The 15,235-nt window shown below is 33.5% G+C and overlaps 1 protein-coding gene across 6 annotated transcripts in view; it reads left to right on the top strand.

Annotated features, from left to right (window-relative positions):
• The first annotated feature begins 4,566 nt into the window (after positions 1-4,566).
• The window catches only part of LOC128234467 (fibrillin-3-like), a 36,224-nt gene continuing 25,555 nt past the window's right edge, over positions 4,567-15,235 (top strand). For 5 of the 6 annotated variants that reach the window (XM_052948722.1, XM_052948724.1, XM_052948721.1 and 2 more), the window contains exons 1-8: positions 4,567-4,692; positions 5,612-5,728; positions 7,870-7,952; positions 8,409-8,507; positions 12,776-12,898; positions 13,618-13,740; positions 14,294-14,416; positions 14,971-15,093. In XM_052948722.1, coding sequence (XP_052804682.1) covers positions 4,643-4,692; positions 5,612-5,728; positions 7,870-7,952; positions 8,409-8,507; positions 12,776-12,898; positions 13,618-13,740; positions 14,294-14,416; positions 14,971-15,093 — 841 coding nt within the window. In that variant the 5' untranslated portion in view covers positions 4,567-4,642. The remainder of the gene's footprint in view (positions 4,693-5,611; positions 5,729-7,869; positions 7,953-8,408; positions 8,508-12,775; positions 12,899-13,617; positions 13,741-14,293; positions 14,417-14,970; positions 15,094-15,235) is intronic. The other variant, XM_052948723.1, reaches the window with a different exon arrangement.

Genomic DNA, 15,235 nt, shown 5'->3' with positions numbered 1-15,235 from the left:
ATATTACGATGGTGAAAATGTGACAGTACGATGGTGTAAACATGAGAGTACATCGCATAATCAATATCGTACTTCGTATTATCGCATTTTGTTATCGAACGTCGCGTTATAATCATCGTTGGTAACGTTTCCTTGGTACAAACCATTGCTGGTGACCGCTTACTGAGGAAAAGCAGTCCTCGTGTCTATTATCTGGCATCCATTCTCTGAGACAAACAAGTTCTCTTGCCAATAATCTGGGTAGAAACCAGTGCTTGTGTCCATTATCTGGGTATAACAAATACTTGTGGAAATTTTCAGTATACACACCAGAGCTTGTGTCCCATTCCTATGTATAACACAGTGCTGGAGTCCATTTCCTGGGTACAGACCAGTGCTTGCTTCGATTTCTGGGTACAAACGAGTGCTTATGTCCATTATCCGAGTACATACCAGTGCTTGTGTCCATTTCCTGGCTACAGACCAGTGTTTGAGTCCATTTCCTGGTTGCATTCCAGTGTTTGTGTCAAGTCCCTTGGTACAAGCCAGTGCTTGTGTCCATTTCCTGGGTTCAAACCAGTGCTTGTTTCTATTTCTTGGTACAAACCATTGCTTGTGTCCATTTTGTGGGTACAGACCAGTGCTTGCGTCCATTTCCTGTTTGCAAACCAGTGCCTGTGTCTAGTACCTGGGTACAACTTAGTGCTTGTGTCCGTTTCCTCAGTACAACCCAGTGCTTGTGTCCATTTCCTGGGCACAGTCCAGTGCTTGCTTTCATTTCCTGGGTACAAACCGGTGCGTGTGTCGATTATCAAAGTACACATCAGTGCTTGTGTGCATTTCCTGGGTACAGACCAGTGCCTGTGTCCATTTTATGGGTACACAACAGTGCTTGTGTCCATTTTTTGGGTACAAACCAGTGCCTGTGTCCATTTCCTGGTTACAAACCAGTACTTGTGTCCGGTCCCTGGGTACAACCAATTGCTTGTGTCCAGTCCGTGGGTACAACCCAGTGATTGTGTCCATTTCCTAGGTAAACCCAGGGCGTGTGTCCATTTCCAAGGTGCAGACCAGTGCTTGCATAAAAATGTCGAAAAGTTTATTTGCCATTGATAAATTACATAGAAAAACAGTTCTTCTAGGCTGACCCATGAATAAATTCTATTGTATGGCCTTTAAATAGTAATTAAGGCATTTTAGGTTGAAATAACAACCCCACTTTGTACTTCTCACTCAATTGTGCTGAACATCAAATGTTGTCAAACATCAACAATAGATATGCATAACCAGTATTTACAAAAAATACAGTTATAACACATATAAGTGTACTTAAATCCCCCCCCCCTTCCCAACACCGATCCCGATGTCAAGGCTTTGATGGACCGGAAATGGAATCCGTTTGATTCCGTATTGGGTCACGCGACCCGGCATATACAACCGCAATAAATGGCGATTTTTGTTGACAGAAGCCGATCTGAATATATTCTTCATGAAAAAAACTAGTGTCATAAGAGAAACGTATTGGCTGGAAATCATTTATGTGTAACTTTTGTGTTTTATTTATATTAATCGAAGCCTATATTTTGCATTACTATGATTAAGTTGACTTATGGCTTTAAGGGAACAAATTGAATGTCCAGAAGTTCCCTAAACGCGCATAATTGTCGCTACTTAAACGCTTCCTATAATTTCACATCATGATTAATTGGAACAACTACGTTGAAAATTACGTTCTGTGAGCGATTATAATCATAAAAATGATAATATTATATGTTAAAGTCATTGGTCATATGTATGCCTCCAATGCCAGCCTCAATCGTCCCAAAACCTATTTTCAATGTCAAGCAGTTAATTTATCCGATTCAATTTTATTTTTTAAATACACTATATATGTGATATGTTGTACTTGATAATTGATTAAATTTCATACTTGTAGAAGTCGCAAATACTATGCGAACTAAGTTTAGAAATAAACAGCGTATGCAATATTTATAATAGAGTTCATGTGTTCAGTGTTCTGGATACTTTCGTCTTCATTATACATTTACCATTCATGGGGCTCAACTTCTGTCTGTGAATTTCGGAAGTCCCGCTTTTGCAGACGATATATCACTCGTCGCTTTTTGTCCCAACGACCTCCAGTGTATGGTCGATATTGTCTACTCGTATTGCCAACGTTGGAACATAGAAGTGAATGTCAACAAATCTGATGTAATAGTATTTTCACCACGCCGCAGCGTCACTCAAATACTTATTTTGTACGGAGAGCGTATCATTCAACAAGTCACTTCCACTACTCAGGTATACTGCAGGATTCAGACTTAAAACTGCACGGACGCATAAGACAACGCGTTCAAAAAACGAAAAATGCCCTATTATCTATAGTCGGTAGGGTGTCCATTCTTATGGAGTAGGTCCTCTCGTTTCATGCAGCTTTTACCAGAAGATAAAAGTCCCGATAACACTTTACGGCTCTGAAATTTGGAATAACATGACCGTAATTGACACAAAAACAGTCGATCGATTTCAACACTTTGTGGCAAAGAAAGTGCAAGGTTTTCAATCGCAAGTCAGATCTGATATGTCGGAATCCATGCTCGGATACCCACCTCTGTAGCCAATCGATAAACTCAAACTGATGTTTTTGTGTAAAATTTTAAGTTTGTCTCAACATTGTATAACAAAAGTGATTTTCATCAGAAAATCTTGTATGTATTTGGAAGACATATGCAGAATACTCCTTAAGTAAAATTTGCAATTTATACATAATGAGTACCTTACCGCATCATTTCATTTACAACCTAAAACGACATGGAAAAGGATTGTTAATAACTCAGTCAAACTATTAGAGCTCAACTGCTGGGAAAATCGCACCGCGAATGACTGTGCCTTTATATTGTTTCGAATCATCCATCCTGTAGTCTCGCCTTCTATAGTATACTCTGTTTCAAGTTAAAGTGTATTCAGGGAGACTCTTAGATTTAAAGCAAAATTCGGGTGAGATCAGCTGTGCTTGAGACCAGAACTTGCATTAAATGTGACGGGATAAACCAGGAAGAACTGACGCATGTTATATGCGAATGTAAAACTACACTAGTCGAAAAAAACAAATTTTACAAATCAGCTAAAAGAAACTTTCAACCACGACTTTTGTGAAATTATTTCTTCTCTGGACAGTCTTACCTGGTGTTTAAAGGTTTTAGGGGCTCTAATCGAGCCACAACTGGAAATAGATCAACACGTCATCTTTTTCTTGAAATTATGTTTTAGTTTTTTTAACACGCTGTTTAAACAGATACTTTTACTGATTATTCCTTAGTAAAATCCAAGCTTTACAATGTTCTGTTTAGTCTAGGCTGGAACGACCATTCAAAATAATGACATATTTCATATAAAACTTCTAGGCAATTTATGGATTATACTTATCAATTAATCCATGCTCACGTTATATTTCTAACATAGACAATATTATGTATGCCATAACTCGCTGCTGTAAATCTCTTGTATTTCGTTTCGACAAGATTTCTGCATCCAAGCGGCGGATCCCAAACGACATTACTATCATGGAAGTCAAATAGTCTAATTGTATTTGCATGTAGAATATAAGCTTCTTATTTATACTAAGATATGAAGCTATATCCTACAATATTTGTATAAATATTTTGACACCAATATGCTATAATTTTTAGCTGTACTATTATTGTATATATAATATTATTTATGTTCTATGTCTATCAATGTTTGTATATACTATAAATATCTCCAGCCATGGGGGAAAAAGATGTTAAGTTGAGTTGAGTTGAGCTTTAAATGTATGATATGCATTAAGCATTACGAACTTATAAAGCGCATTTTCCCCCTTAAAATTCCGTTTATAATTCTACTCTTCATAGAATAAGGGTTTTATTACGTGTTTTAAACCAACTTAAACATTCACCATGCACTGTTTTGAAGATAGGAAACACTGGTACTCTAGAGCGCTAAACAGATATTTTTGTACCTCATTATCTAGCTTAACTGTATAAATATTGATACATAAAAAATATTCAGAACATTATAAATCATTACATGTGACATTGCATAATTGTCATTGAACCTTAAAAAGTATATTTTATGTAAAACAGTAAACATCATATACTCTATTGTGTTTTTCATAGAACAAATATATATAAACGAAGAACAATAAACAAACAACTTAATTTAGTCTTAAAATAATTAAAAGCTATATGCATCTAAATGTTTTAAGTTCATTAACCTTGTCTATTTAGTAGCATTTCATATTTAAACGTTTATTTTGGTTTACTGAGCTTATTTACTTTCTTGTTTAAAAGTCGTTACGTGCTCAAGACTGAAAAACAGTTTATTTATTTTCCTGATATACCTTGATAATCCTAGTTTAGCTGACACGGTCTTTTGTAACGATGTTTACTACCGCTTACCAATCAGATAATGAAGTCGAGACAACGGAGCATTTGTACTGAAACACACAATACTTGTTTACAATATCGTGAACAGTTCCATTGTGACACATTAAATAGGAAAGTATTCTTCCTTGTTACACTTTAAAATGATTGGATGCAAACAATCGAATGGAATATTAAATTCCTCCAGCTAATCTTATATATGAACAAACGTTTTTCTTTCCTTCATATCGCGCGGCATAATGTATGCAAAAGTGTTGTTTCTTTGTAGTGTTGGTATTTTATACATACGGTAAGTTTTTATTTAAACTTTCACGCGATACGTCGATTATAACAGACAAAGCACACTTTCTGCTTTCTGTTATATAAGTAGGGTTTTTTCGAAGTAAGTCCCTCGTTTAATTGAATGTGTCGTATTGGTGTTCATAAACTACAATTCTTCAGTAGATATATTAAATGCATAATTGTCGTTAAAACGTTGCATGGCTTGTGATAAATGCATACATGGGAAATAAGTATAAAACCTTAACTAACAAAGCAAAACTGTAACAATTCTAAGTGTGTCTCGTTATAATTCTTTATGACATTTTTAAGAAAAAAGTTTCAATGATCATTGTATTGTATTGGCAACTGGTAAACATGTCGAACTAAGAGTTAAAAGTACTAGGTTCAATCCCGTTCAGGTCTTTAGTATTTCAAATTTCTCCTTAATCTCATGTGTATAGAATATTTCGAAAAGGGTTTGTTTAGTAGTGGTTATAAAAGCATCATTTGTATCTATTATCTTTATGCGTCTAAAATCTCACTCTTTAAACCTTTACTCAAAAATGGATTTTTACGCCTTAGTGTCAACATATCAGGTGCCAATTGGTAAACTTATGCATTGGCATTTCAAGTCCATGACAAGTCACAAAATCAAACTTTAAAGTGAAGTAAAATATTGTTTTTGTTTACATATTAGATGCATATCCAAAATCCAAATGTATATGCGCTTCGCGCTACCTAGTCCTGTTTTTGATATTATTTCAATAAATAGATTATGACATGAATAGTTTTATGACAATCTCCGAAATAATTCTGGATTATATATATAAATACAAATAGTTAATATATAATCTAGTCTTAATCGGACATAGTTGATATTATTCGCTTATTCACCAAATATTTGAACACGGAGTTCCATTAAATTACTTTGCATTCTTGTCTTTCAGTGGATGTGAAGGCGGTTATTGTACTCAGTACACTACATGTTCATACAGTTGTTACCGTAAAACTACCTACTACACAAGTTGTGGCTGGTTGTGGCTGTCAAGATGTAGAAGATACAGGTAGATATTTCACGAGTTATTGAAGGGTTAGTGGCGATGTGGATTTTGTTCATCATTTTAAGCTCTTCTTACAAAGCTTATCATGCCTAACGCAATAACTATCGTAGGACAAATAATTGTAAGATCAATACAACATCAAACAATATGCTTTAATGATGTTTTTAGAGGTTCAAATCTAAGACTTACATGTATAATGACAACAACTCCTTTCAAATGAATCAAAATTTAATATATATTATCTTATATAGTATTTCTAAAACACCATAAGATCATTATTTTGCCGTAGCAAAATAGTTTTAAAAGATAAATACAGATATAACGTATGGTTTTAATAAAACAATAAAGAATACAGACACATATGTTTTGATGACTGAACTCACTTGTTCACTAATCTTTCAATCAAAAGTGCTTTATATTTATTCATAACGATTTCTGTTGTGTTTTATGCCACCTTTTATCCGTGTGTCTTTAAACAAGCTCACGTGTGTGGATGGGTGTTCATATGTATGTCATGATTCATTAACGGCACATACGCAATTTTGACCTGCGTACTTGTTTATATTAACAAAAACGACAAAAACTGTTTGCTTTAGGTCTCTTAAACACTTCTTATACACCCTATGACTTTGAGCGGCACGTTTCGACAAAAAGGAAAATTGTTCAAAATATGTTTTTTGTTTGAATTTTTCTTTTTGTGATTATTTTATTAAATTAAGGTAATGTTATAACGTATCACATTGTTATGCCCTTTAATATATACATAGAGAATACGCGGTTAGTACCGTGAATAGCGAAAGTTTATCTGGCAAGGCGGAGGAATTTATCTGCAGCCTAGCCAGAAAAGATTTCTCCATCCACGGAACTAACCGTGTATTATATTCAACATGTAACTTTTTTTATCAAAACACTATAAAATACCTTAAGATTATAAAGTATCTTTAAAATTAATGAGGACAACTTTTTTTTTCCTGTTGACGTTGGAAAATAATGTAAATATGATTAAATGCGCCCCTAAACAGTTCCCAAAACTGTTCATTTTTTTCAATACCTTTATAGTCAAAGTAGTTATATTTAAATACGTCAATATCAATTAAAAACATAAAAATGTGAATTAACTTTGATCAGTCATAGACTACACAGGTCATATGGTTCAAGATCACGAATGTTAACAAACAATCGCGAAATGTTCAATGGAGTTAATTCATTGAGGTATTAAAAATAGCGTTTTAGGCTGCACCGGCTAAGACAGAGTTCATTTCTGTTGTAAGTGAGATTTTGTCATTCACAACAGAAATGGATTTCACTATCGTTCAATGCTGCATATATTTCAGCATTTGCTGGTGGGTAAGCGCGCATGACCTTTGTGCAATATGTAGATTTTCTGGCAGATTCCCTTTGCCTCTGTGCTTATCCTGCACATGACCACCAGACTGTAGATAAACATCACGTGGTCTTCTTTCCTTATTAACAAAATTTTTTAGTGGACTGTCTGTGAGCAAATAACAGGATAAAATTGACATTTAATTACATCAAAATCCGAAATATAATTGAGTTTGTCATCAACTTTATCATTTGCAATAATGCTTAACTTTGATGTGTGGTGAACCCAAATAATATTGGTGTTGTTGGAACAGGAACTGATTACTGATTTCATATATGTAAAATAAATGACCAAAGCACATTATAGATAAAGTAATAACAGCTTGACAACAAATCTTTCTCTTCACATCCACTCCTTTCACATAATATCCAAATAAAAGAATGTCACCAGGCATTCAAATACTCCAATTACAATGAATGAATGCGACGGGCCAAGTAGCATACACATAAAAAGTTCCTGTTTAACGGTAAACAATGTATTCACATATTGGCCAAACAAAGCAACAGCCAAAGGTTAAGCTAAATAACTTGAATAAAGATGTTATTAGGTTGAACAGATATCAAAGGCATATACGTTCACATTAAATGCCTTTTCTTATAAAAAAACTAAATTTGTGCTAATTTTTTCTTTTCTTTGTCTTTTGCCATTTAGTCAGTCGATGTGTGTCTTGTGGTCTTGTATATGTAGCTTTAGGCCAAGATTAAATGCTTAGCTTCTTGGCTTCACCGGTAGATTTTAATTTTTTCTTTTATTATGACAGATCGGCTTCAGATACCTGCTACAAGCAGTGCAGTCAAAGCAGCAAGTGTTGTACCGGATATAACGGGTTGAATTGCGCTCAACGTATGTACTTGTTAAACCATTCAACATTTTTTGATACAAGTCTTGGGAAGATTTAACTTTATCCAAATTATTCTTACGAAAACAGTCCTTTTGCATTTCGAGAAAAACATTTATTGTAAGATTTCCACAATTCATTAGGTGTATAGTCCGACTTCAATCGTTAGTATGATTACCTGATCCCGATAGACCAAAGTATGACGTCATTGTTTTATCGCAATGAAAAAAATACATAAACAAATAGGTCAAAACAATATTTTTCGTTTAAGTTATGTAATGCAATATAACTAAATTGTGTTAAATAAGCACAATTCATCAAATTGTTGACTTAAAAGTTTTCATTGCAAATAATATTGAAATTCAATTTGCATACGATATTTTAAACCACGGTTTTTATATAACGAATTTAGATCACTTTAGGTATATTTGAGAGGTTACCAATATTTTCCTCCCTTTCAGCAATCTGTTACGGATCAAACAGTTGCCCAAATGGCGGAACATGTACAGCCCCAGACACGTGCAGATGTCGTACTGGATTTTCCGGAACAAAATGTTCAGGTACAAATTTATTTGCTGCAATCGGCTCACAGTTTAAGTGGAAGTGTAACTCTGTAGAAATTTATATAGTACATAGCTTGTCAACATTGAATACTCAGCGCAGTTTTTAATGTTGTCATAATTTCCAGTTTTACATAGACTGAGAACGTTAGTTCACATAATCGTAGCCTTGTTGAATACCTTGTTTATGCAAAAGGATTTAGTACATTGTACTAGTCAGATAGTGTTGCTTCTTTACATTCACTTTATTTGTTGTCAGAAGTAAATCCAACTGCTAGTGAGAATGGGCATAATAAGAATGAACAAACAATTTATTTAGTACTACTGAATTTGTTTTTCTGCACCACCGAAAAGACCTTTAACAGATAACAAAATTAACAAATTTCATCAGCCGGAATTTTTTTCACTTTTCATCACCGACTACATGATACATTGGAGAGACCGTTTAAAATATGTTATAGGACGGCAGCAAAATTGCAAAAAGAAGGAGAAGAGGTGCAATAAAGACTATGATACTGACATCAACAACCTCTCACCTAATATATATACAAAAAGCTACAGAAACATGCTCAGTAGCAAAAGGTTTAAACATAAACCCGGTTTAGTGGCAATGGGCAAACGCCAAAGACAAAGAACACAAAATCACAAACAAGAAACATAGCACAAACCTCTACAAACAGCACAGTGCATAAATACTATATATATATATATATAATTGGTATGTTATCAAGAATTGTTAGGTACCGCCTTGGAACGGTCAGTAAAATGTAAATTTACTGGGGGTTTAAACCAGTTTATGTGCACAAACCTCACTCTTATGCTAATAATTCTTAATAAAAATAAAACGCAAAAGGTAAATCTTATCAAAGTATGCAAAGTACCCTAACTACATGTACCATGCTTATGCTGAAACGTTAATAAATATTAAATAATTTGTTACAATACCATCTAAATATCCAGCAACATCAATTCTCAAATGACAACTAATTTGAATCTCAAGTGCAACACAATTAGAATAAAAATAAAAGAAGCAAATTCATTCATTATGATGTTCCCTCCAAATGAAATGTTACAATACAAGTTTTAGAATTTTCAACGCCAGAACACAAAATCAAATTGAACATATATCATTATTGCCCACTGTTCACCAAAAGCTTGAAAACAAACGTTCATTGGTTAAAAAACTTATAAGAGCATTTAATCATTGATAACTAAAAAGAATGAATATTAGTGAGAAAACCTTTCAAACCTGTTTGAGATCCAACACTTTTATAATAAACACTTGCCTGGTCAGGTGTCCGGCACCATGAAATAACAGTTAACAGTAAACAATTATCATGACCACATAAAAGCCGTAAATTACCTTATGATCACATATGTAGGAATGTTCATAAAAAGTCATTAATTATTATAATTCATCTAAAAGTAATACTAAATAAACAATATTGGAGATTAATTAAAACATGGTTTTAGGTTGATTTTAAATCACATACTATAATATGATATAGTTTTAAGATGGAAAGCATAAAACAAGATCATATGATAAGTGAATTTATTGAAACATAAAAAGGAAACAACGTCGAACAATTGATATCGAGCAGTGTAAGTGTGATAATATTCTGTTACTTAAGGGCAACGTCGACTTCTTTCTACTTTATGTTCCCTTTCAGTTACCTCTTTACGCTAACTGGATAAGGAAGCGGAAAACATATAATTTTAAAAACAGATCCAATGTATGAATGTGCTTGTATTATTAACGGTTATAAAAAGCATAAACTTCATCCTACTGTTGATACACGCATCATATATCGTATTAAAACTTCCTTTAGCAACAAGTGTATAGACTTTAACTAAAAGGTTAATCTAAAACTAAACATGTAGACAAACGCATTTCGCAATACTTTAAGAATAACGAAGTGCCAATAAAATGTTATAATTATCAATTAATATTCGAAATTTCATATCAAACTTTTACCAAGTAGTGGCATAAGATGACATTTCTGCCTTTTTTAGTGAGATTTCGTGTATTGACTCTGTGTACCGCAACGACGCTGTTGGACATATTGCTAATGGAGATTTTAAGTTTTTTGAAACCAATCTCCAAAGAAAACTGCTATCTAAAGGTCCTTAATACAGGATTGCATCTGAAATTAATTTCCGTATATGTAAACTATGATTGACAGAAACTTTATTAATATTGCCAAAGTTTGTATGAAAGAGTTGAGCTTGAATGTGTTGCGTTAATGCCGTGGATGAATAAAATATCGTCCCTAATAGAAAAGAAAGAAGACTATTTTAACAATCATCCATAATCCTCCCCCCCCCCCCCCCCTCCCCCTCCCCTAAGTCTATTTCGATAACTTCAAAACCGAGTATGGATATCAAAACCTTACATAAGAAATTGGTATTCGCTCCAGAAGGCACAGCAGCGTATAATGTAATTATAGCTTGACGCTTATATTATGTTTATATAATCATTGAGGAGTAACAATCTTCCTAGCGAATTTAATAAAAAACGGATTTATAAAAATCATATTGATTCTAAAGTTCAGTTTCAATCTGAGTTGTATGATTATCATAAAAACATTCCAACAATACACTGGTTACCTAAAATGCAAAAACAACGTATACATCACGATTTATATTAAATTCCATTTAATGCTTTTTTTGTTCTTCTTAACAGGATTCGGTTTTACTTATTTCCTGTTTAACTGCGATTAAGATGCATGTGAAAAAATAGTAATAAAGTTTATAAGAACTCTGGAGTTAATTTTGGTCCATTAACAATTCTTTAAAAGTAGTTTATGATATTGAAAGTAGACGATATAAGGCCTCAGTGCTTAGTACTTATGACATCTCAACGCTTGTAAATCTATTCCACAGGATTTAATTACAAACAAATTGACCCCTTTCACCGAAAAGTATTTGCCAGGGAGAAAACTACTTATATGCCAGTTAATGATAAAAATAAACATTTTTAACCAATGATCGATCAGATAAATATATTTATTGGACATGCAAAGATGTCATTAAAGTATTAACTTTGTTCTTAATACTTCTTTTCTGAAAGTATGTACATGTTTATAAACAATCAATAAGCATTTCAATGGGTGCTAACTATGCATCTTTATTAGATGACCTTTTTATACTGCTAAAACAGTGAATATATTTTGACAATATCTAAGTCTGGAGATATTGCCCTTGTAGTAAGTTCAATAATTCTTTTAGATGTATTGACGATGTTGTTCGTTTGGAAAAGCAGTTATTTATTGATAATATTAACTCGATATACCCTTCACAATTGCAACTTAATAAATAAAATACACCCAATCTAAAAGCATCCTATTTAGATTCACAACTCCAACTTCTAAAATAGGGTTTCAGATACCCTAAATTAAGGAAAACTTTCTCAAATTTGTTAATGTTCATTATGATATTATATCAAAGTTCAATATTAGTCTTTATTTGCTGATTATTACTCCAACCGAGTTTTAAAGTGATTTTGTTTGAAAGAAAATCGTTTAATTAAAACGATTCCAGCAGGTAGTCGAGCAGACTTCATGAATATCTTGGATCTTATTTCAACCGTAAATTTAACGGCAATACTTTGAAGAGTACTTTTTTTCTGGTTTCTGATGATGAATTCCTCATAAAAGTTGAATATTGCGTCCTAAGCTTTCAGTCCTTTGATTTTATTAAATTTTGCAGATTCGTGTTATCTTTAAAATCTTTTTGGCTTGCAAGGAATGTTTCAGCTTGTGATGTCACTTTGTTTCAAAGTTTTACTTTGGGTATTCATTTGGATTTGTTTTGAAGATATGTTGTGTTTTTATTTTTAATAATGTTTTCCCTGTTCCCAGTTTAAATACAATGATGCTTTTCATAATGAAACTCTTTAATCACACAGTTAGTTTTTTTTAATTTGCTAAGGCAGATTGTGTTGAATTTAAAACAATAACTGTAGTATGACTTTTAAACAATTTTTGATTAACATCCTTAAATTTGTATTGAGTTTGTATTCACTGTGTTGTGGAGTTTTGTGCTGTTGTTTCAAGGTTCCGTTTATTTTTGTATTCAATGTCTTGGGGTAATATATATAAAGATTAATTCGTAGCATGATATATTTGGAAAAACAAATATACCGCGATCACTGATTAAATTAAAGAACGGCCATCCTAACTGTTGATTTCGAAAGGTCAAATGACAAAATATACCATTGTGTGTCTTATATTTATCTAAATCGGTTTGCTCTGACCATTTCATTCCAGATATTAACGAATGTAGTTCCGGCACAGCGAGCTGTAGCCAAGCATGTATCAACACACAAGGTTCATTCAGGTGCTCTTGTAGAAGCGGTTATTGGTTATCGAGCGACGGCAGAACATGTTATGGTTTGTTACCAAACAATTAAGGTGTGATAACATCTCTGCACTTTAAAATATTCCTAAGCACAAGGTTTGATTTCTATTTAAAGATAAAAGGTGAAGGATGTTAATAAAACAACATTTAAGATGTTATCTTGAAAACTTAGAGGACATCGAAGATATTAGAAGAAAGTACTTCTTAAACCGCTGCAAAGCGGTTTGGATATAAGTAAGTGCTATACATAAGCCTTTCTAAACCTTAAACATTGAGGTCTGCCTGAAATAATTATATATTGTATTGCAAGTTACTCTCCTTTCCCTTTATCTTACTACATGTACATACTACTCATCGCCAACAATATGAATGTACTAACAATTGTATTTGTATACTGTACTCATGGGCTTATGCCTACTGTATATGTTTTTCCAATAAACCAAATGTATATAAAAAATAGGAATGTTTATCAAGAATTGTTAGGTACCACCATGGAACGGTCAATAAAATGTAAATTTACTGGGGGGTTAAACCAGTTTATGTGCACAAACCTCACTCTTCTCCCAACAATCCTTAATAAAGATAAAGTGGAGATGTAACTGTGGAAATTTATATTGTACACAGCTGGTCAACATTGAATAATACTGACATTTGATAGTTTTGGAAAATAGACACAATTAGATTAACTATGCTATACACACTCCAATCACTTAACCATTTAATCCAAATACTTTCTTGTATAACATTCCAGATATAAACGAGTGTAGTTCTGGCAGAGCGAGATGTAACCACACATGTATAAACACACAAGGATCGTTCAGATGCTCATGTAGAAGCGGCTATAACTTATCAAGCGATGGCAGAACATGTTCAGGTTTGTTCACTTTACCTATTATTATGATAATTAGATATACCAAAGCTTACATTGTTTACATCCTGCAGATTTCTTTTTTAACTTAATACCCTTCTTCGAATACCAAAACGAGTTTAGATGCTCAACGAACAAAGCAAACCAATATGCTTTAATACAAGTGACACAAATTCGTTGGGAAATAATATTCACAAAATCCGCGAACGTCGACCTCTGACAATACTTCCTTACATCATCAGGTTTATACGGAACCCAGAATGCAATTCGCATGGATTTTAGTATTTTTTCTATTGGCCCTTGGTCCATGGCCTTTAATATATGATATTAATTCTACGTACGGTTCTAGGAGGCTCAGCGCAGTTTAAATTGTAAAACATATAAAGTATCAATTGTCCATTAGTTGCAGGCTATTTTGTAAAACAAAACAATACCAATCACACCGATCAAATTTAAAAAACAGCCATAATTACTGGAAGTTTCAAATTGCCAAACAACACAATGTACTCCTGCGTCTTATCTTTATCGCTTACAATTTGATCTGGCCATTTCATTGCAGACGTTAACGAATGTAGTTCCGGCACAGCGAGATGTAACCACACATGTATAAACACACAAGGATCGTTCAGATGCTCATGTAGAAGCGGCTATAACTTATCAAGCGACGGCAGATCATGTTCAGGTTTGTTCACTTTACCTATTATTATGATAATTAGATATACCAAAGCTTACATTGTTTACATCCTGCAGATTTCTTTTTTAACTTAATACCCATTCTTCGAATACCAAAACGAGTTTAGATGCTCAACGAACAAAGCAAACCAATATGCTTTAATACAAGTGACACAAATTCGTTGGGAAATAATATTCACAAAATCCGCGAACGTCGACCTCTGACAATACTTCCTTACATCATCAGGTTTATACGGAACCCAGAATGCAATTCGGATGGATTTTAGTATTTTTTCTATTGGCCCTTGGTCCATGGCCTTTAATATATGATATTAATTCTACGTACTGTTCTAGGAGGCTCAGCGCAGTTTAAATTGTAAAGCATATAAAGTATCAATTGTCCATTAGTTGCAGGCTATTTTGTAAAACAAAACAATACCATTGACACCGATCAAATTAAAAAAACAACCATAATTACTGGAAGTTTCAAATTGCCAAACGACACAATGTACTCCTGCGTCTTATCTTTATCGCTTACAATTTGATCTGGCCATTTCATTGCAGACGTTAACGAATGTAGTTCCGGCACAGCGAGATGTAACCACACATGTATAAACACACAAGGATCGTTCAGATGCTCATGTAGAAGCGGCTATAACTTATCAAGCGATGGCAGAACATGTTCAGGTTTGTTCACTTTACCTATTATTATGATAATTAGATATACCAAAGCTTACATTGTTTACATCCTGCAGATTTCTTTTTTAACTTATTACCCATTCTTCGAATACCAAAACGAGTTTAGATGCTCAACGAACAAAGCAAACCA

The sequence above is a fragment of the Mya arenaria genome, chromosome 5 (assembly GCF_026914265.1).
Source record: "Mya arenaria isolate MELC-2E11 chromosome 5, ASM2691426v1".
NCBI classification, from domain to species: domain Eukaryota; kingdom Metazoa; phylum Mollusca; class Bivalvia; order Myida; family Myidae; genus Mya; species Mya arenaria.
The sequence above is the reverse complement of the archived record's forward strand: the minus strand, read 5'-3'. Positions and strand labels throughout refer to the sequence as shown.